Below are 26,255 nucleotides of genomic sequence, written 5' to 3'. Positions count from 1 at the left end.
GGGGGCGGCGGCGGCGGCGGCGGCGGCAGCGCGCGCGCGGCGCGCGCGACGGGGGGGCGGAGCAGCGACCGCTGGCGCGGCCGCTGCTCCGTCTGTGCCAGGGACGCGCGCTCTGCGCCGCTGCACAGAGCGCGCGTCAGGGCAAGGGGCATGCGTGGCGGCGCGGGACGCGCGGCGGCGGCGGCGAGCACGCTCCGTGAGCGGTGAGGCGGCCGGGCGAGGGCGCGGCGGGTGACGGGTCAAGGGAGCAGCCCACACCCGGCGTCGCTTTTTGAGCGACGCCTGCAGCACGCCTGCGCAGGGGCCGCAGGGCGGTCAGTTGTGGGGCGAGGCGGTGCCGGCCGCGGGCCGGGTGCAAGGCGCCGGCCTCGGCGCCGCCTCGGCGCGCCGCACGGGCGCGGCGAGCCTCTGAGCGGGAGCCGAAGGTTTGCCTGTGGGTAGGGAGGGAGGTGGGGGTGATTTGACTTTGCCCGCAGAGGCCGTCCCTAGCTGTGAACAGCAAAACGGGACAGTATACCTCCCCCGGTATTTATACCGGTAGGGAGGCGTGTGCCGAATACAAAGTGGAGTCAGGCCCGCCCGCAATAAGTGCAGATGTCCTCTTCCAGCCTGCCGAGAGCCTCCAGGCCCGCGCGCGCGCTCCGCCTGCCGCGCGGAGCGACTCGGTGGACGTCCGAGCCCGCCGCCCCTCGCCACTGCTCTCTGTTGGCCCATGCAGCGCGACACCGCCGGCGCTGCGCCTGCTTCCTTGCGCGCCGCTGGACGTCGGCCGAAAAGACCGCTTCCCTCTGGGGACCCGACTCCGCGAAGATCGCGCGCGCGTCGTGAATGCGGCGCGCGCGCGATCTCCGTTCCCGGGCACGCCGGTCGCAGTGGCATGGGATCCCAGGCTCAAAACAGCCCTCAAACAGCGAGAGCGCCGCCGCTGCTCCTCCTCCCGCCGCCGCTCCGCTCACCGAGACAAACTCGGTGCCGCCGTTCTCGCCGCCGCCGCCGCCGCCGCCGCCTCGCCCCTCGCCTCCGTCACCGCCGCCCTCCATCTCGCGGCGGCGTCCCTCTATGATGGCGCAGGCGCCTCGCGCTCGCCGGCGCCTCACCGCTGCCCCCCTCTCGCCGCCGCTCCGCTCGTGGCCGCCGCTTCCCCGTCAATCCCGCCGTCCGCACCACCGCTGCCACCGCCTCGCGCCTCGCCGCCGCCGCCGCGGCCGCCCTCCCCGTCGCCGCTGAGCGGTGCTTGGCGCGGGGGCGTGACGTGTGAGAGAGATTTTGTGTTGACGTCTGTAGCGAGGCGACGGTGGGACGGTGTCCGACCCGTTCTGGGGTTTTCATATAATGCGGCTCTTCTCGTATCGACCAATAAAATACCGGGGGAGGCCTGCGCAGCGTCTAACTATATCCAACTCGAGAACCTCGAGAACACGACGCCCTCTACAGTACGCTGGGGTGCCGAAGCTGGGGCCGGTCCTGTGTCTCGCGCGCGCCTTGAGGGGGGGCGGAAAGGAACCTCTTTCACGCGCCTCCAGGCATCGCGCGGGCCGCGCTCATATGGGTGGAGGCGATTGCCTGCTCGACCGATTCCTCCCGTGGTCCGCAGCGCAGAGCGGCCTGGAGCTGAGTGAAGACTTCGCGTACCCAAATTCGTTTGGCGCGGTGCTGTTCGACCTGGTGATGATGTCGGTCGGCCTCCTCTTTCTGGTGCACGGCGACGAGCTCAACGCAACCATCCTCTTCACGATTGGTTTTGTGTGCGGAAGCGCAATCACCTCAGCCGCGATCTCTGGCATCCTCGAGGCTTTTGATGCCAGACTGGACTGCACCTTGCAGGCACTGCCGCCGCTGGTGGTCGGCGTGGCGTGCGGCCTGCGTGTCCGCACGAGCCCATGGACCGCCTTCTTTCTGCTCGGCCTTTGCGTCGGTGGTGTCGCTGGTTTCTATGTGTACACGATTATCAAGCTCTTCCTCCTCGAGCTCCTCCTGGTCGGCGCAGTGGGTGGCGGCGTGCTGGGGCTGTACCTGCGTGCAAAGATCATACCGGCGGCGACTGCGCTCCTCGGAGCCTTCTTCTTCACGCTCGGCTTCACCTACCTCGCCCTAGTCCCGGCCGACTCGCGCTACGCGCGCTGGCTCACGCCGGAATCCGCCCAGTTTGACCAGTTTACGATCGTGCCTCTCCTCGTGGCCGCGCTGCTTGTCGCCTCGCGAGAGCTGCTCCGCAAGCTGTGGGCAAAGGCTTCGCCGGCCGTCAGCAGCGCGTACGGCAAGGTCTGCGGCAAGGTCTGCGGGCAGAAGGAGGAGGGGGTGCTGTCCAAGATTGGCAGCCGCGTGATGGGCAAGGAGAAGAGTCGATTGCAAAAGCTGCAAGAATGGTGGTCGCCGCCCCCGTGGTGCCCCCTGAGCCCTGTACGTCTCCCATGATCCACCTCCCGGTGTGTCCGTTTTCTTTTTTCTTTTTCATGACTGGGTTCGAGCTCCTATTCGGACAGGTATTGAAAACCGGGCGGCAGTGCCGCCCGGTGCCCCCTGAGCCCTGTACGTCTCCCATGATCCACCTCCCGGTGTCCGTTTTCTTTTTTCATGACTGGGTTCGAGCTCCTAAGTCCTATTCGGAGTGTGTGTGTGTGAGTGTGTGTGTTCGGACAGGTACAGGTATGAAAACCGGGCCGCGGCAGTGCCGCCCCTCCCCCCGGAGGAGCCCAAACCCTGGATGGGCGAGGGCATTTGGAGCACTTGGAGTGCAGTCAGGGCGCCCCCGGGCCCCCGCTAAAGAAGCCCTGTTTTGTTGGCAATAAGGGTGTGGTCTTTGCGCCTGAAGCCTGGAGAGCAGCTCCTCTGCTGCTCACACGCTCTGCACAGTTGGCACAGCCTACTGTGCGGCTGCCACAGCTGTCACAGCGATGGGCTCGCCCTCACTGGCCCTCAGTCACTTGTGCTGCGGCTTGTGTGAGCGACACTGCTCGGCGACTGCCGGCACACTGTGAGACCGTGGGTGTGAGGTAAAACCACGCTACCAGCGCTTGGTCACATCAGCCCTGAGGTCAGATCCTTCTTCTCTGTTGATGGTAATACTTGTCTACTCGCTGGAGCCGAGCAGGAGGGCCCGGCGCACAACCCCTGGTCAACTCACGGTCCACACCCCGTACATGCCCACCCGCTCGATCTCCTTGCTCAGCGCTAGCAGCGGCGCCGCTCCGGCTGACGAGGCGACACGGATTCGGCTCGCGTGCGCTTACATCGCGGATGCTTCACACGGCTGGCGCCCAGAGTGCCACGGCGTCGACGTGCGATCGCTACCGCCTTCGAGCTCTTCCACTCGCGGCCGGTGCAGGCTCTGCGGTACCTCAACGTGCGCGCTGCATTGGTACGTCGAAAACGCACAAGTGACTCCTCTTCTCTCTTGCACACGCCGTTGCAAAGAGATTCCACTGTGTTTCACGCGCCCCGTATTCGTCTTGGGCCTAGGTCGCACGACTCGATGTCTCTTTCAAGCATCTTGTGTTCATCACGCCGACGCTCATCGACGCAGCTCCGGTTATGCCGGAACTTGTCAGGCGCCTTTCTGAAGAGAGTGGCTCCGGCGGAATTTTCGGCGGGATCTTTGGCGCCGTATTGATTCTCCTCGCAATTTACGCGGCGATTTGCTTCTACAAGAAACCTACAGACCTGGCGCACTGCATGAAGTGCCAATTTAAAGTCCTGTTCAGGGCCAAGGAGAAGACTACAACAATGACCGGCGGCCACATGACAAAGGGTACTTGTCCCAGCTGCAAGGGCGGCGTATGCACGACTTCCTCGGCCGACGGCAACTACAATGGCAAACCTTCGACGTGCGAGTGCTTTTCTGCTCCCTGACAGCGCCTTTCAAGTTCTGACAGCCCTCGGGCGCGGACAACAAGCTCGAGAACTTCCTCCTCACCGTGTTGAGCTGCAACGAGATGACAGCGGCTTTGCGAGTCAATGTGCTTTGGAAGTACATCTTCTCCGAGCCGGCGCGCTGGCTCACCGGCAAGGCCGGCGAGCTCGGCTGGGGGCTCGACGACTCGAGCGAGCTGCTCGACGCCATCTACGACATGATGCAGGCCGTCGCCGCGGACGGCCGCCGGCTGCTCGACCCGGCCTACGACCCCTTCGCCTCCTTCGCGGCCAAGTACCCGGAGTTCGCGGCGTGGCGCACGGCGCACGCGAAGGAGGAGCTCAAGGCGGCGGACGGCACGTCCTACCCGATCCACGCGATGGTGCTGGCAGAGGCGCGCGAGCCGACGCGCGCTGGCAACATCCAATGCGAGGCACGCGTCATCACGCTCGCCGAGGAGATGGCCGAGGCGGCGCTGTTCGCGATGCGCGACCCGCGGCGCTCGATCTCGAGCATGCTCGTGTCGCAGGGGGGCAAGTTCGCCGTCGGCGCTGATCCGGGCCGCAACGCTGCGACGGCCGGCGCGCACGCGACCAACGACCGCGTCGAGTCGAACTTCGGCTGCCTCGACATCCTGATGCGGATGTGGCGGCACGCGACAGTTGAGTCGGTGTCGGGGATGGCGCAGCAGATGCGGATGCACGACTTCGACCGGCCGCCCAACACCCTACACGACAGACGCAAGCGAAAGCACGCGGCGCAGGCGCACTCGGGGGGCTACTTCTACTCGGGCCTCACCGAGCGGCAGCGCGAGTCGCTCGTCGAGTTCGCGCGACTCGAGGTGGCGAGCGCGCGCGACGCCGGCCGGCAGGCGCTCAAGGCGCAGGCGGCGGAGAAGCTCGAGCGCCGCGAGGAGCGCGTGACCGTGATGCTCAACAAGGCGGTGGAGCGATACGCGTACGCCAAGGAGCTCTTTGCGGCGTGGGCCGCGCCGGGCGGGCAGCGAGCTACGTCCGCGCTGCAGGTGGTCAAGGCGCTGCACGACGGGAAGCGGGTGCCGAACTACCCGCACGGCAGGCCTAAGCCGGAGGCGCAGCAGCTCGAGTACCTGCGCTACCAGATTGAGATGCGCGTGCTCGGCCTCGGCTGGAGTGAGTACGCGACTCGCTGGTCGTCCGCGGCCGACTCTAGGATCGGCACCGTCGCGCACCTGACCAAGCTGCTCGAGGAGCTCATCAAGGAGGAGACGGCGCGCAAGCGCTTTCCTCCGGACAGCGTATCGGGGCTGCCGACGGAGGCGGCGCCCCCGCAGCTGGCAGCGGGCGGCTCGACGCAGCTTGGCACTCTCGACGCCGACGCGGTGGAGGTGCGGTCTACAACGCGATTCAACTCGGACGAGCTAAAGCGGAAGGCCGAGGCAGAGGTGGAGCGGCGCATTGCGGCGGGCATCTCCGATGATACGGAGTGGAGGCAGCCCGAGGAGGCTCCCGCCTTCGACTCGGCGCTTGTCGGCAAGCGGCTCGAGGTGTGCCGTCGTAGTCGTGTAGAGTAGTCCGGTCGGGACACACGCTCACACTGTGCCGCCGCCCTCAGGTACTCTGGAAGTACCGACAAGGACACGAACCAGCCGCACATGATCTGGTCGACGGGGCGCGTCGTCCGGGTCGCCGACGGGCTCTCTGACAAGAGGTCGAAGCGTGCGAGGTCGGTCTTGCCGGCCGGCGCTGTGCTCTGGGCTTGGGACGCGGACCCGGAGTTCGACGAGGCAGCGGGCGAGCAATGGCTGTTCCTGCTGCCAAAGAAGTGGAACCCAAAGACGCACAAGCAGGTGTACAGCTGGCGGTATGACCCTCGCGAGCTCGGCGCCGTGGAGGCGCCCACGGCCGACCCTCGGCGCCGCCAGTGCCGCCGGGACACGGAGCAGTGAGAATTTTGAGTGTGTTTGTCGGGACGCTGTGTCAGTACTAGACCATGTGAGACTCTTAGTGATATACCATTGTGATCCCCAGCACCTGTACTCCCAGCGCCAGTGTTCGTTTGTGCCCGAGGCGACTTTCTGAAAATCACCATATCCCCCCCTAGCCGTACTCTCTCGTCTCTGGGAAAACTCTCACAGGGAACCCCCGCCTCCACCTTCGCTGATGTTGTTGCGAAGGGGTGTGTGAGAAAGTAGAGAAGACACTGTTTTCTTCTAAGAGCACTTCTCAATCCTTTCGCGACCGCGCCTTGGCCACGAACCACGCCTGGATTAGGCACCAACCCGCGCCGAGAAGCGCCAAACAGATGCGGTCGGCCAAATCCTCCGCCTCTTGTCCGCTTGCGGAAGAACTGCGCTGACGATCGCCATCGCTACGAGGAGGAAGAAGTTGCAGAGCAGGAATTGGTCCAGCAAGGTCTCGTAGGACACCTACGTCGAGAGGTGTGGCACTGACTGCAGGTGACGCCGCACACATTCCCCACCTCTCCTCTCCTCCCTCCCTCCCTCCCGGCGCGTAGGCTCTACTGCCTGCGGGATCATACCCGCCACCGTGATCTTGTACGCCGCCATCGTCAGGAGGAGCGTGAAGGCGACCTGTAACTCGGGCGTAGAGCTGTGACGATAGCATGGGAGCACACACTGGGTCAGGAGTCCGAAGAGGCACCGACAGGCGTTCCATAGGCTCCGACGGCTGCGCGGCGAAGAGGGTGAAGGCGAGGCCGGAGAAGACGGCGGTGGGGAGCGCGACGTTGGTGACGTAGAAGCGGGACTCCCGCGCCACTCTGACCGACGCGCCAAACTTGGGAAAGGTGCGCCCGTTAGCCTCGTGCGTCCCTGCGTGGCAGCGCACCTGCCCCTTTGGCCGCCACTGGAAGCGTGGCGCGAAGCCACTGTCCACGAGTCTGCAGATCACGCGAGGCGATACGTTCACTTCGGCTGGGGCGGGGCCGTCGACGCGGCAGAGAATGATAAACTTGATGCTCAGCTCTTGCGAGTCGAAGGGAAATGCGTGCAGCCGCATCGGCTGGTAGAAGCGCCCCTCGAACCGCAGCTGGATAAGCAGGTCTTCGCCGTCGTCCCTGACCGTTGGCTTCTCGTCTATCAGCTTACATGAGTCGTGCTCAAACGAGTTGAGCACCTCGACTCGCCCTGCAAACCACTCGACAGACTCGGTGGCGCCATCTTTGAAGGTGACGAAGGACTCCCTCCGGTCCTTGGCTCCTCTCACACGAAGCTGGAGAAGGCAGCGTGCGTGGAAGGACTGCGAGACAGTGTCGATCGACAGGATCTTGAGCACGTCGAAGCGCTCCAGCTCGATTGCTGCACGAGAGTGGTGCGCATGCCGAGCCGCCCTGCATGCCAAGGTACCAGAGGAGGAAAAAATATGAGTTGCTTTTAAATAAAACCGGGCGATCTGCTATTTTATAAACTAGCGATCTCCTAAAATTCTCGGGAAAACAGAAAAAAACTCGGCACGTGATACGAGACGCCTGGTGTCAACTGGTCGCTGGTGCTCAAGCGCGAGCCGCTGGAAGGACCGAGCCGCGATGGGCTGCGCTAGCTCTACTGCATCTGAGAGCTCGACCGCGGAAGCGCAGGTCGCGGAAGCGCAGCATGAGGCAGGGGAGGTCGTCACGGCCGCACCGAGAGTCGCCGAGTGCAATCGGCGTGAGGCTAACAAGCGGTCAGAGGCGACTCAAGTGCAAGCCACGCAGGGCAAGGAGGTGAGCGCCAGCAAAGCAAGACCGCCCACCGTCAAGCCGAGTGACGACGTCACAGAAGACGAGTCGACAGCGCAGCAGCGTGTGGCCGTCAGGAGTTCTGAGAGAGAGGTGGTGGAAGCTCAGCCGGCACAAGCGCTCGTCTCGCACAGAGCCGCCGGCTTCACCCTCCCCGAGCGGCTGACCCTCGGCCTGTCTGTCGACGCGATCGAGGAGTACATCACCGCCCTCCCCGCCGACGCCGTCGAGCAGTGCAACGAGAACCGGCCCACCATCAACGGCGTCCGCGTCCCCGCCAACGCCGCCCTCAACGGCTACGTCAACCAGTGGCTTGTCGCGAGGCGGAGCGAGGCGGAGGGAGGCAAGGCGTACTGCGAGACGCTGTACGAGCGCGGCGACCCTGGCGTGGGCGTCGCCACCGTCTTCGTGAGCTGGTTCCTCGAGACGCCGCTCGCGACGCTGGTAGACGCCCTGCGGCAGTACTTGCGGCTCCACCCAGAGCTGCCGCCCGACACCAAGTTCTGGGTGTGCGACTTTGTGATCCGCCAGTCGACGCGGCAGCTCGACGTCACGATGAACGACGTCAAGCGGCTGGGCGACTGCGTCCGCGCCGTCGGCCACACGGTTCTGCTCATGGAGCCGTTTGACAACCCAATGCCGCTGCGGCGCGCGTACTGCATCAAGGAGGTGTTCCACACGCAGGCGTCGGGCGCTCGCTTCGAGGTGGTGATGAGCTCGGAGCAGCAGGCGGCGTTTGAGACGGCGCTGGTGGAGGACTTTGAGTCGATCGCGACGAAGCTGTCCGAGGTGGATGTGCGCAAGGCCGAGTGCCGCAAGCCGGAAGACACGGAGCTGATCCTGGGCGAGCTGGAGCGGGAGGTTGGCCTGACCGAGTGCAACAAGGCTGTGTTTGGGCTGCTGCGGGGGGCGCTAGCCGGGCAGGGGAGGGCGGCGCTGGGGCGGATGGAGCCAGCGGAGAGGGCGACGTCGACGCTGATCAGCAACCTCGGCTTCCTGCTGTATGAGCAGGGCGACCTGGACGGCGCGGAGCCGCTGTGCCGCGAGGCGCTGGAGGGGAAGCGAGAGACGCTCGGCGACCGGCACCCGGACACGCTCACCTCGATCAACAACCTCGGCTCGCTGCTAAAGGAAAAGGGCGACCTGGACGGCGCGGAGGCGCGGATCCGCGAGGACCTGGTGGCGAGCCGAGAGACGCTTGGCGACCGGCACCCGAGCACGCTCATTTCGATCAGCAACCTCGGCTTCCTGCTGAAGACGAAGGGCGACGTGGACGGCGCGGAGGCGCTGTACCGCGAGGCGCTGGAGGCGAGGCGAGAGACGCTTGGCGACAGGCACCCGCACACGCTCGCCTCGATCAGCAACCTCGGCTTGCTGCTGGAGGACCAGGGCGACCTGGACGGCGCGGAGGCGCTGCTTCGCGAGGCGCTGGAGGCAAATCGAGAGACGCTCGGCGACCGGCACCCGCACACGCTCGCCTCGATTAACAACCTTGGCGCGCTGCTGAATGCCAAGGGCGACTTCGACAGCGCGGAGCCGCTGTTCCGCGACGCGCTGGAGGCGAGGGCCCCCGCATGGACACCCTCTGCGCTCTGGGGCCCCCGCGCCGGCCCAGAGGGGCCCAGATATTAGGTTGTAAATTAGGAAAGCAAACCACGCCTAGACGTGAGACACTCACACGACCGGACACCACACCGATACGGCGCGCCAACCGCTATCCGTCGGCGCCGCACGCCGCCGGCACCCCACAGAGCAGGAAACCCATGATGGGCTCGCACCGCTCCCGGCACGCGGCGTGGAAGCTGCCGTGCGTGCGCGTCTTGGCGGGCGGCCCGCACCACACCTCCGCGATCGCCTCGGGCACTAGCCTGCGCCTGTGCGCCTCCGTGAGGAGCTTTGGCGCCGCGCAGTCGCCCACGCCTCCGGGCGGGCGCACGCCCTGAGCACGCAGCAGCTCCGGCACGCCCGCCTCCTCTCCGCGCGCGTTGCGCAACACGTAGCTGGCGCCGAGCGCCTGCGAGAGCGCGGCCGAGCGCTCCCTGTGCGCCCGCCGAAGCCGGCCGCGCTCGGGCTCCGCCGCAGCGTCGGCTCTTGCGACGAGGCGCACAATCTCTCCGAACGCGGCCGCCGGCTCCGCGTCCTCCAGCGTCAGGCCGGCAACGGGCGGCGCCCACCCTGGGCAGTGCCACGTCCCGCCCAGCATGCCGCTGAAGGCGCGCAGCACGGTGCCGTCCGAGCAGAGCAGCACGCCGAGCATCTTGCCCGTCCGCCGCTGCTCCTGCGTCAGGCCGAAGCGCGGGTCTGGCTCGGCGGCGGTGAAGTCGAACCGCCCGCTCTGCTCGATGCGCCGCAGCAGCGACAGCGCCTCCATCTCCGCCTGCGCAGTGCGAGGCAACGAGTGCGGCCGCCCGCACGAGGAGCACCAGCCGGAGGCACCCGGCGGATCGAGGCCGACGAGCGAGCTGGCGAGCAGCATATGCCCCACAACGAGCGAATTTACAACAAAGCTCCCGCCGCGACCTAGCTGCGACCTAGCTGAGCGACGCACAACACTGGGCACGGGACTGGCGCGCACTGGCACTAACACAGGTACACCACTGGAGCCGCCTAAGCGACTCCCGCGAGGACGGCGAGGCGAAGAAAACGATTCTACGTAGGGATCCAAACACTCGGTGACGGTGTCGAAACACCTCTCTGACGCGCTCGACTTAGTCTGGGCATGGGCACGCAAAAATCTTGTATCAGGGCTTCATACCCGGTAGGAAGTCGCACAAACCCTCCCATCGGCACCAGGCCGTTGGCAACCATCGCCAGGTAGAGCACCACCAGCTTCGCCGGGATGGCAATCGGCTTCCCTCCGCTCCCATCCAACGGCAAATTGTGCCGCCAGCCGCACGACGGATAGAAGCACTGCACAAACGTGGCAAATGTGGCCAGCCACGACACAAACTGCGGGTAGTTCGACACAGCCTTCGCCGAGATGGCCAGCATGCCCTGCTTCAGCGCCACGTCATTCACCAGCACCGCGTGCGCGTCCGTCACCGTGAGTGCGTCGGTGCCGCCCTTCTGGTACATCTCGATTGCCGACGCCGCCACCTTCTCCAGGCCCTCCATAACCTGCGCGCCAGTGCCCGCGCCGGTCTGGGTCTTCCGCTGCTCGCGTCGCTGCACCATCTTCCAATCTTTGCCCCCGCGTCGGGAATCGAAGATGCTCTTGACCATGGCGGAGGTGCCCTTCACCGGCGCTCCCGCGACCTCGTTCGCCCTGAGAGCCGCCTCGTCGAAGGCTCCCCGCTCCTTCGCGGCCTGCTGCGCCCGCACCACCTCCATCGCGTTCGCCGTCTGCGAGTTGAGCTTCGCCACCTTCGCCTTCCTCTCCCGCGCCGCCGCCGCCTCCCGGTCCTCGCGGCGGTCCGCCAGCGGGTTGTCACCGGCGTCAGCAGCCACGATCATGGCCGTGACGGCCTCGCCCGCCATGTCGATTCTCGGTCGATCGATCGCGCGTCCCAAAAGTCGCCAAAAGTGGCGGCGAGTCGCAATCACCCGCCCGCCGTCCCGGCGGTCCCGCAGCTCGCGCGCATCTCCCTCTTAACCCACCTCTAACATCACAATAGGGAATTCCTATATGTGTTCTCCCGAGGTTCTCGAGGTGGATTTCCTTTGGCCGCGTTGGGTAGCGAGGATTGGTGTAACCCGAGCCACGGAGGCGTGTTTTCTGGCGGCCGACCGTATGTGTGTGTGTGTGTGTACTCACTCACGATTCCCACGGTGAGCCTCTTTGTGTCTGTGTGTCGCTCGTGCGTGCCGTCATCATCTGTCCAGCGTCCACCCATACCGCGCTGGTGTCCAGTCCGAGCCTGGCAGCGCGCCAGTTACATCAGACGAGCCGTCGGTGGGCGAGCCGGAGTGGTCGGAGCCAGGCTGGGATGAGCCGGCGGCTGGGCGGCTGCTTTCGCCAATTTGCAGCGCGATCGAGCCCGCGGCATGGCGCGAGGAGTGCGCGCGGTGCCGGCCGATGCTCAAGCTGCAGCTCGGCTGGAGCCAGCTGCGCTGGAGGCACCGGCTGGAGCTGATGCAGCGGCACGCGCCCAGCTTTGATGCCTCGCAGGAGGTTGCGCGGCCGGGACTGGAGGGGATCAGCGAGCGCATGGGCCACGAGGCGTCCGCCCTCGCTCCCGTCCGCGAGAGGCTGGAGGAGCTGAACGCCGAGGCGGCGTCGCGCAGCGCGCGGCTGGCAGAGGCGCAGGCGCGTGTCGACCGGCTGAGCGCCGAGCTGGAAGGGTTGCACGGCCGCATCGGCCGGTCCAAACGCGAAGTGGAAGAGACGTCCAACCGCATCAGCGACCGCGCCAATGTCGACGCCCTTCGCTCCGCGCGGCGCCGGCTGCGCCGAGAGTCGGTCAGGCTCTCGCTGCGGTGCGCGTGCCTGCAGAAGGAGCTCGCGAGGCAGCTGGAGCGGCGCGAGCGTGAGCCTCTGCAAGATGCGGTAGACGGTGTCGGTGAAGATTGGACCTCCTGATTGAGACCGTGTCCGGTCCCAGGGTGTACAGAGAGAGTCGTACTACTAGCGTTTTGTACCGCAGGCCCACGCCGCCACTCTAGCACTACTCCAGTACCGAGGGTACCGTACCAGGCTACCACACGCGCACAGGAGCACACCACTCACCAGTCACCACACGCTGACAACACTCATGTCCGTTGGACACAATAAATGATGGGCTCTCTCACGACAAGCAAGTGCTTCCCTATGGCTGCAGCGCCGCGATGAGCTTGTGCTCTCGCCGTGCAATCGCGGCCTCGAGGGCGGCGCCGCCGCCCGCGGCGCCCGAGGCGCGCAAGGCACGCACGACTTGCAGATCGCCACTCTCGGCAGCGATGTGGAGCGCCGTGCGACCTACGGGAAGGTTCCGGGAAGGTTTGGGGAGGGGCACCGCAGCGCCTCCTCCCCGGAAGTTGAAGACGCGGCCATCGGCTCGCGTCGCGTCGGCGTCGGCGCCCGCGCTTGCGAGTAGCGAGACGGACGCCGCTTGGCCGGCGGCGGCAGCCGCGATGAGTGGTGTGCTGCCCGCGTTGTCGACCGAGCCGAGCGCCGCGCCGGCGGCGATGAGCCAGCGCAGGCTCCTCTCCCTCGCCTGTGCTCAATGTACGCCGCGAATGGAACGGAGCAACATGCGGATTGAGCCGGCGCGGGCTCCTCTCTCCCCCGCCTCTGGAAGCAGCTCCTCGGCCGGCGCGGCGGCGGCGAGAGCGAGCGGCGTCGAGCCGGAGTTGTCGCGGCGGTCGAGATGCGCGCCTCGGGGGCAGAGGAGATGACCCGAGATTACCCGAGATTCGAGATGCGCGCCTCGGGAGCCGAGTTCAATTCAGCCCAATGCGATGCACCATCTCCTCTCGTCTCCGTGTGCCGCGCCTCGAGAGCGGAGGCTCTCCATCACCCGAACGTGCCCCCGCAGCGCCGCCATGCCTACCATTGACTATTTACTCCTCGGAATTCATTGATGAACGGCAGTGCCCCCGCAGCGCCGTCACGCCTAAGGTCAATCACTCATTCCTCAGAATGCATTCATTAACATTGGTGCCTTCGCAGCGCCGTCACGCCTAACGTCAACTAACTGCTCTTCAGAATTCGTTCAGTAATACTCGTGCCCCCGTAGCGCCGCGATGCCCAGCGGGGTGACGCCGTTCCAGTTCGGCGCGTCGACGGCGGCGCCTCCCTCGAGGAGCGCCTAGCCTCGCACACCACCTCGCGCTCCTCCCGGGGATTCGCGCGGCGAGGTCCGGGCGCCGCCGCCGAGCAGAGACAGGGGCCGTCAAGGAAGGGACGGGGGGGGGGGGGGGGAGGGGAATAGTCACGATGCCCCAGGCTCCAGCTACAGGCTACTGCGCAGGCTGCCGACCGCCTCCAGCGCGTCGACAGCGCCTCGCTCGGCGGCGACGAAGAGCGGCGTGACGTGCAGCTCGGCGATCGGCGCGTCCACCCACGCCCCTCGCTGCAGCAGCAGCCTGTTCACAGCCGCAGCCCGTGAAGAGGCGCTGCTCACGTCGCCCACGCCCCTCGCTGCAGCAGCAGCCGGCAGATGTGGGCGTGGCCGTACTGCGCAGCGAGGTAGAGGGCCGTGGCGCCGCTCATCGCAGCGCCAGCGGTCGCGTTGACCGACGCGCCCCCGTCGAGCAATGCTGCAACCACCTCTGCGCTGCCGGCCACGGACCTAATGAAAAGGAGGAGCAGGTACTCATTGCTATTGGAACAGCTACTCATTGCTCATTAGCAACCATCCTCTGCGCTACCGGCCGCGCACCCCTTCATCAGCGCAGTCGCGCCCGACCGCCCCCCTGGCTGGTTGGCGATGCCCGGCTCGGCGGCGGCGAGGAGCAGCCTCACGGCGGCAACCTCCCCCCGCTCCGACGCCCCGCCCAAGGCGAGGGCGTCGGCGTGCGCACCCGCCGCCAGCAGCGCCGCCACCGCCTCTGCGAGCCCTCTGCCCCGCAGCCTGCCTTCGCGCGACACGGCGGCGTGCAGCGGCGCCAGTGCGGCGGAGGCGCCCTCGGCGGCCCCGTCCGCCCTCGCGCCGGCGGAGAGCAGCAAGCGCAACACCGGCAGGTGGCCTCGCAAGGCGGCGTGCGAGAGGGGGGTGGCGCCGTGCTTGTTTGGAAGGTCAGGCGGCGCCCCGAGCCGCAGCATCTCCCGCACGAGATCCGTGTACCCCTCGCCGCTGGCGACGAAGAGCGCGCTCGCTCCGTCGACTGGCACGCGAGCCGTGAGGTCGGGGGGCGGGTCTGCCGCCAGGAGGCGCGCGGCGATGTGCGGGTGCTTGTACTGGAGCGCGGTGATGAGCGGCGTTGTCCCCTCCATCGAGTTGAGCTGCAGCGCGCCTGGGGAGTGCGCTCCAGTGAGCACTCTACATCACGGGCGTGTCGTCTGCCCTTCAGAGCCGAGCTGCAGCGCGCCGTGCTCGAGCAACAACTCCGCCGTCGCGTAGTGCCCGTTCTCCACCGCCACGTGCAGCGCGGTCGCGCCGTTCGCCCGCTCCGTGTTCCTAATCGCCATTGCCAACGAGTCCGTGAGGACTTGGAGACTCACCCACCCGCCGTTCGCCCGCTCAGCTGCTGTTCCTGGCGGCGTAGAAGCCGCCTGAGGCGAGCGGCTCGGCCGCGCCCGGGACAGACACGGCGGTCGAGAAGGTGCCGGACCTAAGAATTTCCACGAATGCTCAACTCTTGTGAAGTGTTAGGCGGACACGGCAGTCGAGATGGTGCCGGACCGCATCACTAAGTTCGGGTCGGCACCACGAGTCAGCAGCTCCTCCGCCGCGCGAGTCCAGCCCCGCTGCGCCGCCAGGTAGAGCGGCGTCGTGTCGCCTGGTGACTAATCATAGCCCATCAGACAAGGAATCAATCGCACGAGGTAGAGCGGCGTCGTGCCGCCGTTCAGGAGGAGAGTATGGTCGGCGGCGCACGGAGGGGCGAGCAGCGCTGCGACTGCGGCGGGCTGGTCGCAGTCTGCCGCCGTGTGCAGAGGGGTCCCGCCTACGCTTGTGCTTCTTGTCGGTGTTCTCTTGAGAGTCTTGATCGTAGTCGGCAGCGCTGTGCGGCGGGGTCTTGCCGGTGCTCTTGCGCGCGTTCGAGTCTGCCCCGGCGGCGCAGAGGGCCTGCACAACACAACACAACATAGTGTACATAGTCTACATCTCTGCCCCGGCGGCGCAGAGGGCCAGCGCGTCTTAATCATAATAATAATAACCAATAATGGTTCAGAGTTCAGAGTATTGAATTGTTGGGCGGCGCAGACGGCCTGCACAACGCCCGCGTGCCCCATCTCCGCGGCAAAGTGCAGCGCCGTCGTCCTCGCGAAGTGGTGCGGGTAGTCGACCTCAGTCGACCTGGGGGAGAGATGGGGGAGAGATGGGGGAGAGATGGGGGAGAGATGGGGGAGAGATGGGGGAGAGATGGGGGAGAGATGGGGAGATGTGGGTAGTCGACCTGCTCGCCAGCAGCGCCTCACTGATCGCGTACGCGGCGGGATGTGTGTGTGTGTGTGTGTGTGTGTGTGTGTGTGTGTGTGTGTGTGTGTGTGTGTGTGTGTGTGTGTGTGTGTGTGTGTGTGTGTGTGTGTGTGTGTGAGACGCACCCGCTCGCCAGCAGCGCCTGGACAGCCTGCATCTGGCCAAGCGAAGCGGCAATGTGCAGCGCGGATGCGCCGTTATTGCCGGACGCCTGCAGGGAGATATGGGGAGATGTGGGGGAGATGTGGGGGAGATGCGGATGCGCCGTTATTGCCAGACGCCTGCGGGTCCGCGCCCGCCTCGAGCAGCACCTCGAGCACCTTCGCTTGCCCCGTCGCCGCCGCCGCCATCAGTGCCGTCATGCCCTCGCCGGTCGCAGCGTGCACCGCCTAACACGGGCCCAGACTGTCCATCTATCTTTCTGTCTTCATCTATCGCAGTCCTGTCTGTCCGTCTACCTGTCTATCGCAGTGTGGCCGTCCAACTCTCATTCTATCGCGGTGCAGACTGCCCGTCTATCTATCGCCAGTGCGGCGCCGCCTGCGGGTCTGCATCGAGGATAGCGACGACCCGCTCCACCAGCCCCCGCGCCGCGGCGGCGTGCAGCTCGCCGCCTCCGCCGCGCTGCAGCGACGGCACCACCTATTCTCGGGAGCTTCCGGGAAGGCTCGCGGACAGCGCCGGTGCCGCCCCCGCGCTGCGGCGAGTTGTGCTGACGTTGAAGGCGACGAGGAAGCGCGCTGAGTCGATGACGCCTTGCTGGCCGGCGGTGTAGTGGTGCCACGCCTCCTCCGGCGCGAGGGCGCCGCCGCTCATCGGCCCAGCCTTTGGGTCGGTGAGGCCCGCCTGGTGAGGTGCTACGACGCTGTCCCACGCGCCGGCGACGTGCTTCATCAGCGAGGCCGGGTCGGCGATGGAGACTTGCTTGGAGGCGGGTGGCAGCTTGAGCTCGAGCTCGCCCGAACCGCCGAGGCTGACGCTCACCTATCCCACAGCACGCAAGGCTCAGCGGTCGGCGTGGCACGCCCGTCCTCGAAGGCGGTTTCGCGGCCGTGGTGAAGGCTGCTAGAGCGTCCATGCCGCCACGCCGACGCTTCTTCTTCTTCTTTGCGAAGACGTCAAGTGCTAGCAGCGTCACTAAGAGGACCACGGGCTTCAGCATCGTGGGTGATCGGCGTGGGCTTGTCGGGCGCGTTGTCGGGCGCGCGCGGCAGCAGGAATTTTACTTCGGGAAGAAGAATTCTACGAGGACAAGCCCCTCTCACAGCAGACTGGCACGAAGAAAAAACCACGGGCTCGGCGGTTACCTTTCGGCGCTGGCGGCCTCGGCCAACTCATGCCGCCAGAAAGAAGAAAATGGAGCGAGGCTAGGGTTGCGCAGCTATGAACAGGAGCGAGTTCGCGCTGCGCTAGGCTCAGACGGCGTGTTCGCGCTGCGCTAGGCTCAGTACGGCGAGTTCGCGCTCTGCACCGCTACTCCGCTAGCGGCAGGCTCTCTTGCGGAGAATTTCTCTCTCGGCTGCGTTGGCTCGCCAAAGTCTTTGTTCTCGATGGCGCTGGGTCCGCTGACTGGGGCGGGCGTGGGTGTGCGTGTTTTGTAGAGAAGCAAAAACGCACGTCGTCCGGCTCCGGGTTCTGTCGTGTGCGTCGAGCGTGCGGGCGGAGAGGCGAGGCTGAGCCTGTGGCGAGAGCTAAGATAGAGCAGTGCGAGAGTTACACACGACACACACGACACGACAGGGACACAGACACAGACACAGACACACACTGCGCTCCCCTCAGCGGGTAGGGAGAGACGCGAACCCGACGGAGTCCGGTGGGGGGGGCCCACGCAGCCAGCCCCTGCGTTGCAAAGGTTGGTGCTGAGCCGCCGCCGCCGCTCGCTCTCGAAAAGCGTCGCGCTGCTGCCCGTTCCCGGAGCGACGAGCGCGAGTTTGGTGGCCAGGGCCTTGGATGGCTTTGCAGCCTCACCCGCGATCAACAGTACAGCAGAGCCGCGCACATGGCTCACCACTCACACTTGCTGGGCACCAACCTTTGGGTCCAGATGACTACCCCTCTATAAACGAGGGGAGAGGGACGCCTCACGAGCCTACGGAGGGCCTCGACCCGTCTTCTTGCCGGTCAGACCACTCTAATCCCTTCCACATGTCTGCGCCCCCGCGTGCCGATGGGCGGCGCACGCAACCGAGAGAGGCCCTGTCGCGCCGCCAGTAGCGTTCTCCGCACTCCCCACGCCACCAAATGCCGCCTCAGGGCGCCAGCCACCTCTTACACGCGGCCGGCGCCCTCTCGGTTACTCGGACGCGGCAAAAGGGTCGAGCGAGCGGGCAGAGTCGCGATGTCCCTGCGCACCTGGGTGTTCGCCGCCTATATGCTCTATTCTGTGCCAAGACGGACACGCTTTGACAATCAAAAATCTACCTCAAAATTTGCGGCCGCCCCTCGAAATTTGCTGATCAAAATTTGCGGTGGCCCGGATCGAAACCTGTACTTTAGCCAAACTGCTCTATCTGCGCTCGCTCGTGCTCGCTGTGTGCTCTTGGAGCAGTCTTGGAGGAGCTCGTGGGGGGGGGGTCACCGCACTCTATTGAATAGGAGAGGGGGGAACGCGGGATTTCGTCGTCTACGAGTGCCCGTTACACGATTCTGGTGTGAACAGGCACCGCCTCCGAGCGTCGCGTTCGTAGGGGCTCCGCCGCGACAGCCGATGGCGAGTGGCGGGCACCGTTGTCGGTGCGCGGCTCATGCATGCTGTAGAGAGAGATTGCAGGGCCTTTTCAACCTTTCGCCTTTCTTTTTGTGTTGAGGCTTGTATCTTAAGAATTCTTTTTACCCGCACGGGCTGGCGCCGGCCGCGGAGCTGCTTCCCCTGGCCCAGTTCTCGTCCACCAACGAGTTCTTGCACCAGGCGCAGCGACGGTACACCTCTGGCGTGCACCATGCTAACTGGCTCGACCTTGCCGAGGAGCTTACCGACGAGGCGCTTCGCAGCGGCGGCCGCAAGGCGCCCTCCAAAGGCAACAAGGTCGGAAGACGCCAGAACCACAAATGCTGGCGAGAGGCGATCCGTTTTGTCGCCGTCAGCCAACCAGGGGCCGGCGCCTTCCTCAACGCCATCCCCATGCGTGATGACATGAAGATGGAGTCCTGGGCGATGCGCGTCACCGTCCAGCGCCGCCTTGGGCTCCCCCTTGATGTCGCCTGCCAGGCGGTGGAGGCAGGCAAGAGGGCACCCAGCGGCCAGCTACACGACGTCCTTGGCGACGCCGCGATGGTTAACCCTCGGTCAAAGCATGCTACAAGACACAAATTTCTACTCAAACGTTTGGTCAAATGCCTCCGCTCGGCGTGGGGCATGATCATCGAGATGGAGCCGACCGCACACCTCAGTTACAGTAATCCAAAACAACCTGACGTGGCGGCGGCAAACATCGGCAGGGGGCACAGGCGCCTCGTTGCCGATTTGAAGCTCACGAGCTCGCTTGCGAGCACGGGCAAGGACACGGCCGGCGACGGAGAGCTCGGCTGGAAGGGGGCCTACGTGCGCTTTGGCAACACGGAGACCGGGCTGCTCAAGTTGGTCAAAGGGCGCGGCAAGTGGTCTCCGTCGGAAGCGACGGCAGCGGCGGTGGCGGGGGAGGAGGAGGAGGCCGAGGAGGAGGGGGAGGAGGGGGAGGAGGAGGATGCCCCCAAGAGAAAGCTCACGGAGCAGCCTGGCGATTACCCCTTTGCGCGGCAGCAGGATTGCGATCTACGTTTGTTTGATTTTGAGGCTTTCGGAGGCTTTGGCAAGGAGGTTCGCAGCACCCTGAGGGAGGCGGCGAACCAGCTGAGCAATAAACTTTCGCACGCTCAGCACCTGGACGAGGTCACATGGACCACCAAGAACTGGCACGGGCTGCAGATGCAGCGCTTGTCTGTCGTCCTCCACACCGCCGTGGCGTGGCAGACGGTGAACGAGCTAGCGTGCGGGGAGAGCGGCATTGTGCATGGTGCGGAGTGCATTGCCGTTCTTAACGGAGTCGCTTAGGCGGCTCCGGTGGTGAGCCTGTGTGTGTGCCAGTCCGCGCCAGTCTGCGCCCTTGTCGTGCCAGTGTGCTGTGAGAGAGGCTCGTATTTTAAGAATTCTTTTTGTGCCAGTCTGCGCCCTTGTCGTGCCAGTGTGCTGTGAGAGAGGCTTGTATCTTAAGAATTCTTTTTGTGACCTAGGACGAAGACACGTTGTTTGCGAGGAAATCCGACGTCCTGACAAAGGCGGCGAGGAACGACCCGACCTCCTCACACTCAGCCTGCGGAGGCGGTAGCGCTGCAGCCTCAGCGGCCTCATGCAGCACAACGAACGAAAGACATCGCCCGCGGCCCTCGAGAGAGCTGATGAAGCCGCCGTGGCACAGGCGGCAAACGTAGCGAAGTATATCTCTGCAACCAGCGGACTCTACCCACCGCTCGAGCTCCGGCGCGGCGTGAGCGTTGCCAGCACGCTCACATCCTTCGACTCGCTGTCCAGCTGCCGCTCGACCAATATCTTTGCCACGCTGCCGGACAAGCTAGCACTTCAAGATCGCGAGCGCCTCTTCCATCGGTCGCGGCCTGTCTGCGCCATAGACTGCTTCGTTTCGCACGCTTGGCGGTCAGAGGGAAGCCGCAAGTGGATGGCCCTCGCTCTCCACGAGGCCGGCCTCGTTCCGCTGGCCGTCGCCCTGCTCGCGTGCCTTGCGATGGGCTTGATTCAACGTTGGGTCGAGCTGCCTGGCAACGTCCGCCTGGTGGCTGAGAACCGCATCGCTTTCTACGTGTCGCCATATGAGTACACCGCTGGGCTGCTCGCCGCCGTCGCCTCGATCTTCCTCCTCCTCGCCATGCAGCGCACACGCACTTACTTTGTTGACGCGGCGTGCATCCACCAGACGAACCGAGCTCTGAAGACTCAAGGCATCAGGCACTTGGCAGGTTACGTGGCAATGTCGTCGAAGCTGCTGGTCCTCTGGGATGAGAACTACTTCAATCGGCTCTGGTGCGTGTACGAATTAGCCATGTTTCAAGCCATTCATCCAAACAGGCCAGTGTTCTTCTTGCCTCTTCAAATCGCCCTCAGAACCTGCGTGGCAATAGCGGGAACTGCTGTGGCGTTTGGGTTCACAGTGCTGTGCGAGATGCTGTTCGCCGGAAGGATCGAATCGCCGCACGGAGAGCGAGTCGTTCTGGCTGATGGCTGGTTGTGGACCCCCCACCACGCGGTCCAGCTCTCTCTTCTCTTCGTCTTTCTCGTCATGTTTTTCCTTACCGCGACAGTGTTCGGTGCCGACATGGCCCTTCAGCGGCTCGCGCTGCAAAAGCACCTCGACTCGTTTGATGTGAGGGGGGCAGACTGCTATAGTGCCGCCGATAGGGACGAAATCTACGCTGCGATTGGATCCATATACGCGCGACGTGGCGTCGATGGCCTCTGCGCGTTCAACCAACTAGTTAAGACGACCCTGAAGGAGCAGGTGATGCAACGACTCGATCACGGAGCCGCGTGGTCGTACTCGACGTTGCTGCAGCTACTGATCCCGGTCTTTTGCTATGTTTTTGGCACGGTGTACTCCGGAACGATGCGAGCGACCTCACCGTTCAATCAAGTCCTCCTAACCGTCTTGTTGCCTCCCTTGATGTTTGCAGCATGTCCTTACTTTACTGCCGTGAGCCTCGACCGAGGCGCACGCCTTGCACGTTCGAGCAATCAAACAGACCTCTCCGCGTTCGCATCTCGGGCTCGCTTGGCGATCGCTTGCGCTGCCGTGCGCGGTGCATTCGAATCCTTGGTCTTTGCCCTCATTCCTTTCGTGTGCTTCATCTTTGCAGTCGAATTTCCCGCGGCGGTTGGCCTTGCTCGAGTGCCGCAGCGAGTGCAGCATGCGTTCGTGCTGATGCTCGCATGTCCATGGAGCATCGCGTTCATCTACACGGCGCATCGCAAACTTGGGCCGCAAGCAACGTCCGAAGCAGGGGTTGACGAAGGCCGGCAAGCATGGGGCCGGCGCTCGTGCGTCTGGGCCTTGCGATGCGTCACTGCCGTCGCCCTCGTTGCCCTCCTTTCCATCGCTGCGCTTTGCATTGCCGCAGCTGCCAACCGAAGCTCCGCCGCGCCGTTCTCACATGTTGACCCGACGACAACGTTTCCGCCTCCTCAGTATGTTCGGGCCCTTTCACCGTCGCAATTGTACACCGACTTTTCGGGAAGGTGGTCGCTGACTTCCACCGAGGGCGATATGGACGCAATGCTTCACCACCTGGGCTCGAGCTTGGGCTTGGGCGGTGTCGCCACTTGGTCGCTCCAAACCACCGCGGCCGCGTTCAACTACTTGGTGGGACTCGCGGAGGTTGCTGTCACAAATCAGGCACGCGATCACGCTGATTTTGAGGCGAATGCGGCCAGCTTGCTTCACACGTCGAGGCAGCTCTACATTGACGGGCGGCTCCACACCAGTGTTGGCTCCAACCCGTTGGGCAGATTCAGCTACTGGGCAGAGTGGGCCAACACCACCCTCGTGATGCACGTTGTGGCGCCGATGAACTTCAGTTTAACCACCCTTCTCCTGCCGGACGGGCGGATGAGGTTCGAGACGACGAGAGGCGACCTCGCCTTCCTTTTCACGCGCATTGGCGGTGTAGCACCCTCGATGCCACGCCCTCCACAGCCCCCGCCCCCGCCGCCCCGGACGCCGTCCACGTACAGCGCTCAGAAAGGTACATAGCGAGCTATTCAGAGTCAAGCTTTTGTGCGAAATCCCACACTGGTGGATTTTGGTACGCACCGCACCCCCTACTCAAGCACCTTCTCTCTGCTGGTCGCGCCGCACACAGCAAGACCCGGACCCGCGGCTCCGCGGCTGCACCTCTGAGCTCTGTCCCGGAGTCCCGCTCTGCGCTCTCGCTTGGAACACTCGCTTGCTTTTTTTTCGCTCCAGACCTGCGGATCTTCATTGCGGACTGAGAATCGACAATCGTGTATCCCTGTGTGTTTTACCTGAGACGGCGTTGGGCTCATAAGAGGCGGTGTTGGGCTCAACGCGGCGGTGTGCGTGGCACTAGCAGGGCCAGGAGGATTAGTAAAAAAGAAAGAAAGAAAACAGACAGCCCAAGGGAGGGATGGGAGAACGGCGATGAACGGCACGCCGCCACCACACAGGGATTTTAAGGAGAGGGGTGTGGTGCGCTAGCCAGGAGGATTAGTAAAAAAGAAAGAAAGAAAACAGACACGCCAAACGAGGGATGGGACGAGGACAGGGTCCCCACCTGCACGAGCAGGATTTTGGAAGGACGATCAGGGGGACAGGTGGGGCTCTCCTGCTCCTGACAAGGGACACGACAGGCTCGCAGCGCGGTGCGCGGTGGACTCCCACATCCACTGGCGGTCTCATCTCAGTCTAGCGACCTGCCTCCAGCTTGTCGCTGGCAGTCTCTCGCTACCACAAGCATTAGTAAAGAAAGAAAGAAAACGGTCAACCCAAGGGAGGGATGGGACACAGGCATTAGTAGGTATACCTACAACGGCATTAGTAGGGGTGGTAGGTAGGTAGAAAGGTGAAGAACAGCGTGAGGGGCCCTGCGCCAATTCTTTTCTTCGCGATGTCCACCCCGCCGCGCCGCCGCTCGCGCCGCCTCGCCTCCGCCGCCACCGCCGCTCCCTCGCCAGACGCGCCGCCGCCCGCCCGGCTCCTCGACCTCCCCAGGGAGCTCCTCGAGCGCGTCCTCTCCCGCTTCGACAGCCCCATCGACATCGCTCGCGTCGCGGCCGTCTCGCTCCTCTTTCACGCCTCGCTCGCGGAGCAAGGCATCCGCTTGTGGGCGCAAGAGCGCGGCTTCGAGCTGCCGCCGCCGCCAGCGGGCGAGAGCTGCGTCGTGCGGTGGCTGTGCTATTCTGCGTTGCTGCACGAGTCCAACCCGCCGGCGAGGGCGGCGGGAAGCGAACGGCACAGCGTCTTCATCGACGGTGAGGGGCGGATCTCGTCGTGCGGGTTAGCGACAATTGAGGGCGAGGAGGAGGAAGACGACGAGGAGGAGGAATCTCCAGGCCTTCTCGGCCACGGCGAGGGCGTGACGCGGCTCAACACGCCGACCCGCCTCCCGTCAACGCTGGGTGACGGGCGCGCCGTGATCGTGGCAGCTGGAGGCGTGCACAGTCTCGCCATCACCGCCGACGGCGCTGTCTGGAGCTGGGGCTTTGGAGGCCAAGGCCGGCTGGGCCACGGCGACTCGCAGGACCAGTTGCAGCCCAAGAAGATCGAAGCTTTCGCTGACCAGCAGGACCAACTGCTGCCGAAGAAGGTCGAGGCCTTGGCGGGCCAGCGCGCCGTGGCTGTGTCGGCTGGATGGGCTCACAGCCTCGCCCTCGCCGCCGACGGCAGCGTCTGGAGCTGGGGCCATGGAGCCTTTGGCCAGCTGGGCCACGGCGACGATCAGAACCAGCTGCTGCCCAAGAAGGTCGAGGCCTTTGCTGGCCAGCGCGTCAGCGCTGTGTCGGCTGGAGTTGCCCACAGCATCGCCCTCACCGCCGATGGCTCCCTCTGGAGCTGGGGCGATGGAGGCTTGGGCAAGCTGGGCCACGGCGACCAGCAGCACCAGCTGCTGCCCAAGAAGACCGAGGCCTTTGCTGACCAGCGCGTCGCCACCGTGTCGGCTGGAGCCGGGCACAACCTCGCCACCACCGCCGACGGTGCCATCTGGAGCTGGGGCTTTGGAGGCTTGGGCGGGCTGGGCCACGGCGACGAGCAGGACCAGTCGCTGCCAAAGAAGGTCGAGGCCTTTGCTGGCCAGCGCATCATCGCTGTGTCGGCTGGAACGCACCACAGCCTCGCCCTCACCGCCGATGGCTCCGTCTGGAGCTGGGGCAGTGGACTCTTTGGCCTGCTGGGCCACGGCGACCAGCAGAGCCAGCTGCTGCCCAAGAAGATCGAGGCCTTGGCTGGCCAGCGCGTCGTCGCTGTGTCGGCTGGAGCACACCACAGCATCGCCATCACCGCCGGCGGCGCCTTCCTTACCTGGGGCGAGGGCGATGCCGGCTGCCTTGGCCACGGAGAGGACCTGTCGAACCAGCTGCTGCCCAAGAAGATCGAGTCGTGGGCGCCGGGGCAGTGAGAGGGTTTGCCCGCGTGTGAGCTCAGTCGATCTTCTATAGTGTGTTGAGCAGCGAAAAAAGGCGATTTCTGCGCGGGCACACACACACAAGAGACAAAAAACTCGGTACTCGCGCGCGCGGAAAATCCAAAAATAGAACTAAAATAAGAGATACATCTCATCTCGTCACTCCGTCACTGCTCAGAGCTCTCCTCCTCGCCGTCGTCCGCTTCGCGAGCCCTTTGTAGGACCTCTACCAAGCTATCCGCAGGCACTCCGTTTGCAACAGTTGTGCCGAGTCGCACACCCATCGCCGCGTCTGAGCCCTCAATGATGGGGACGAGAGAGACGGCGGCATTCGGCGCAGCCACGAGTTCCTTTTGCATTTCGCCGTAGTAAACGCCTCCACCGTCATTCCGTCGGATGCATTTTGCAGCTTCTGGATGCTCGGCCTTGAAGCGAGCCTCCTCGGCTCGGCAAAGCCTGCCCACGGCCAGCACGCTCAGACACGTCTGCTGCACGCCGCGCACGCTGGTCTGGGCCAACGAGCAACGCAGTGGGGAACGAGCAACACTTTGTGGACAGTCAGGACGTGGCGCTGAGACGAAGATGAGCGGCCGTGACAGCTCTGAAAAGCGCGGGAAGCATTAGGCTTGCGAACGCTGCCGGCGCGCACCGCGCTCGACACACTCCGACTTTGCGATAAGCAAGGCTATAAGAGGGCTCCCGCGGCGATCAACACCGCAACTCCTTTTCTCGTCGTCCGACTCCCAGCAGCTGATGACGCGCGAGATGTCGGTGTCGCGGAATTCGTGCGTACCGTCGCCGTTGGGACGGTCGTTGCTCGCGCCGTTGGGAAACGCAAGGCGCACCTTTTTGTTTTGAAGACCTCGATACTTAGCGCACTGCTCGGGCGAGAGCTCAAACACGTGCCGCGTCTCGTCTTCGCCGCCGGCTACGCGCACAGACACAGTACGCGGCAGCGCCGACACGTCAACCCGCGTGTACGTCAGCGACGGGTCCCGCACGCCGCACGAGGCGCATGCGTGCAGCGGCAGCGCGTGCGCCATGCGCTCGTCGCTCCACTCGCCCAGCAGCCGCCGCTTCGTCTCGTCGGAGACGTGCACGCAGCGCTGCAGCAGCGCCGCCGTCTCGTCCTCGGGCCGCTCCAGGTCCATGACGACGTTCGTCGAGGCGTGGAAGCGCGTCTCCAGGTCGATGGCCGCCTGCTCGGCCGCGGCGAGCTTGCCCTGGTCGACGCACATGCCGCACACCGCGTGCGCCGGGCAGCCGCACTGGCCGCGTTGTGGGCGCACGGTCTTGGCGACCGCCGGCGCTGCGCGCCGGTCGAGGCTGCTTGCAGAGCTGAGCTGGCTGCAGACAGCCCGCGATCATAACAACGGGCATCCCAATGGGGCATCCCAATCGCGTAACCGCACCCAGTGGTCCAGCCAGAGGAGGGTTGGGGCTTTGCACTGGGGAGGGGTGCGTGGTGGACTTCGAGACGATAGATAGAACCTACATAGATAGAAGGAAGGTGAACAACAGCAAAGCTCGGACGAGTCACAAAAAAGAAAAAAATC

At 64.9% G+C, this 26,255-nt stretch overlaps 7 protein-coding genes across 7 annotated transcripts; 3 read left to right on the top strand and 4 right to left on the bottom strand.

The window, feature by feature from the left end:
• Positions 1 to 1,545: 1,545 nt before the first annotated feature.
• EMIHUDRAFT_450972 (hypothetical protein) lies at positions 1,546 to 5,777 on the top strand (the record flags this gene model as incomplete). Its single annotated transcript, XM_005772918.1, has 5 exons — positions 1,546 to 2,366; positions 3,170 to 3,377; positions 3,460 to 3,690; positions 3,873 to 5,375; positions 5,466 to 5,777. The coding sequence occupies 5 exons, from the start codon at positions 1,546 to 1,548 to the stop codon at positions 5,775 to 5,777; spliced, it is 3,075 nt and encodes a 1,024-aa protein (XP_005772975.1).
• A 321-nt stretch (positions 5,778 to 6,098) lies between these two features.
• EMIHUDRAFT_450971 (hypothetical protein) lies at positions 6,099 to 7,169 on the bottom strand (the record flags this gene model as incomplete). The annotated part of the gene is made up of 4 exons (XM_005772917.1): positions 6,099 to 6,257; positions 6,378 to 6,422; positions 6,493 to 7,051; positions 7,126 to 7,169. The coding sequence occupies 4 exons, from the start codon at positions 7,167 to 7,169 to the stop codon at positions 6,099 to 6,101; spliced, it is 807 nt and encodes a 268-aa protein (XP_005772974.1).
• Positions 7,170 to 8,545: 1,376 nt separating this feature from the next.
• On the top strand, positions 8,546 to 8,950 carry EMIHUDRAFT_58839 (hypothetical protein; the record flags this gene model as incomplete). Its single annotated transcript, XM_005772916.1, has 1 exon — positions 8,546 to 8,950. A coding segment is annotated over one exon (405 nt), but the record flags the coding sequence as incomplete, so codon positions are not given.
• A 331-nt stretch (positions 8,951 to 9,281) lies between these two features.
• On the bottom strand, positions 9,282 to 10,043 carry EMIHUDRAFT_208460 (hypothetical protein; the record flags this gene model as incomplete). Its single annotated transcript, XM_005772915.1, has 1 exon — positions 9,282 to 10,043. One exon carries the CDS (start codon positions 10,041 to 10,043, stop codon positions 9,282 to 9,284), a length of 762 nt encoding a protein of 253 aa, XP_005772972.1.
• Positions 10,044 to 12,291: 2,248 nt separating this feature from the next.
• On the bottom strand, positions 12,292 to 13,038 carry EMIHUDRAFT_208457 (hypothetical protein; the record flags this gene model as incomplete). The annotated part of the gene is made up of 3 exons (XM_005772914.1): positions 12,292 to 12,312; positions 12,499 to 12,699; positions 13,003 to 13,038. The coding sequence occupies 3 exons, from the start codon at positions 13,036 to 13,038 to the stop codon at positions 12,292 to 12,294; spliced, it is 258 nt and encodes an 85-aa protein (XP_005772971.1).
• A 159-nt stretch (positions 13,039 to 13,197) lies between these two features.
• Positions 13,198 to 16,732, bottom strand: EMIHUDRAFT_463893 (hypothetical protein; the record flags this gene model as incomplete). The annotated part of the gene is made up of 11 exons (XM_005772913.1): positions 13,198 to 13,293; positions 13,465 to 13,570; positions 13,609 to 13,776; positions 13,867 to 14,440; positions 14,855 to 14,933; positions 15,366 to 15,447; positions 15,696 to 15,781; positions 15,882 to 15,959; positions 16,150 to 16,212; positions 16,288 to 16,554; positions 16,595 to 16,732. The coding sequence occupies 11 exons, from the start codon at positions 16,730 to 16,732 to the stop codon at positions 13,198 to 13,200; spliced, it is 1,737 nt and encodes a 578-aa protein (XP_005772970.1).
• Positions 16,733 to 23,202: 6,470 nt separating this feature from the next.
• Positions 23,203 to 24,747, top strand: EMIHUDRAFT_355119 (hypothetical protein; the record flags this gene model as incomplete). The annotated part of the gene is given in 3 exon segments (XM_005772912.1): positions 23,203 to 23,583; positions 23,596 to 23,830; positions 23,876 to 24,747. Coding segments are annotated over 3 exon segments (578 nt in total), but the record flags the coding sequence as incomplete, so codon positions are not given.
• Positions 24,748 to 26,255: the final 1,508 nt, after the last annotated feature.

This window comes from Emiliania huxleyi (assembly GCF_000372725.1).
Source record: "Emiliania huxleyi CCMP1516 unplaced genomic scaffold EMIHUscaffold_35, whole genome shotgun sequence".
NCBI classification, from domain to species: Eukaryota; Haptophyta; order Isochrysidales; family Noelaerhabdaceae; genus Emiliania; species Emiliania huxleyi.
Note: the sequence above shows the minus strand (reverse complement) of the source record. Positions and strands in the feature narration are given on the sequence as shown.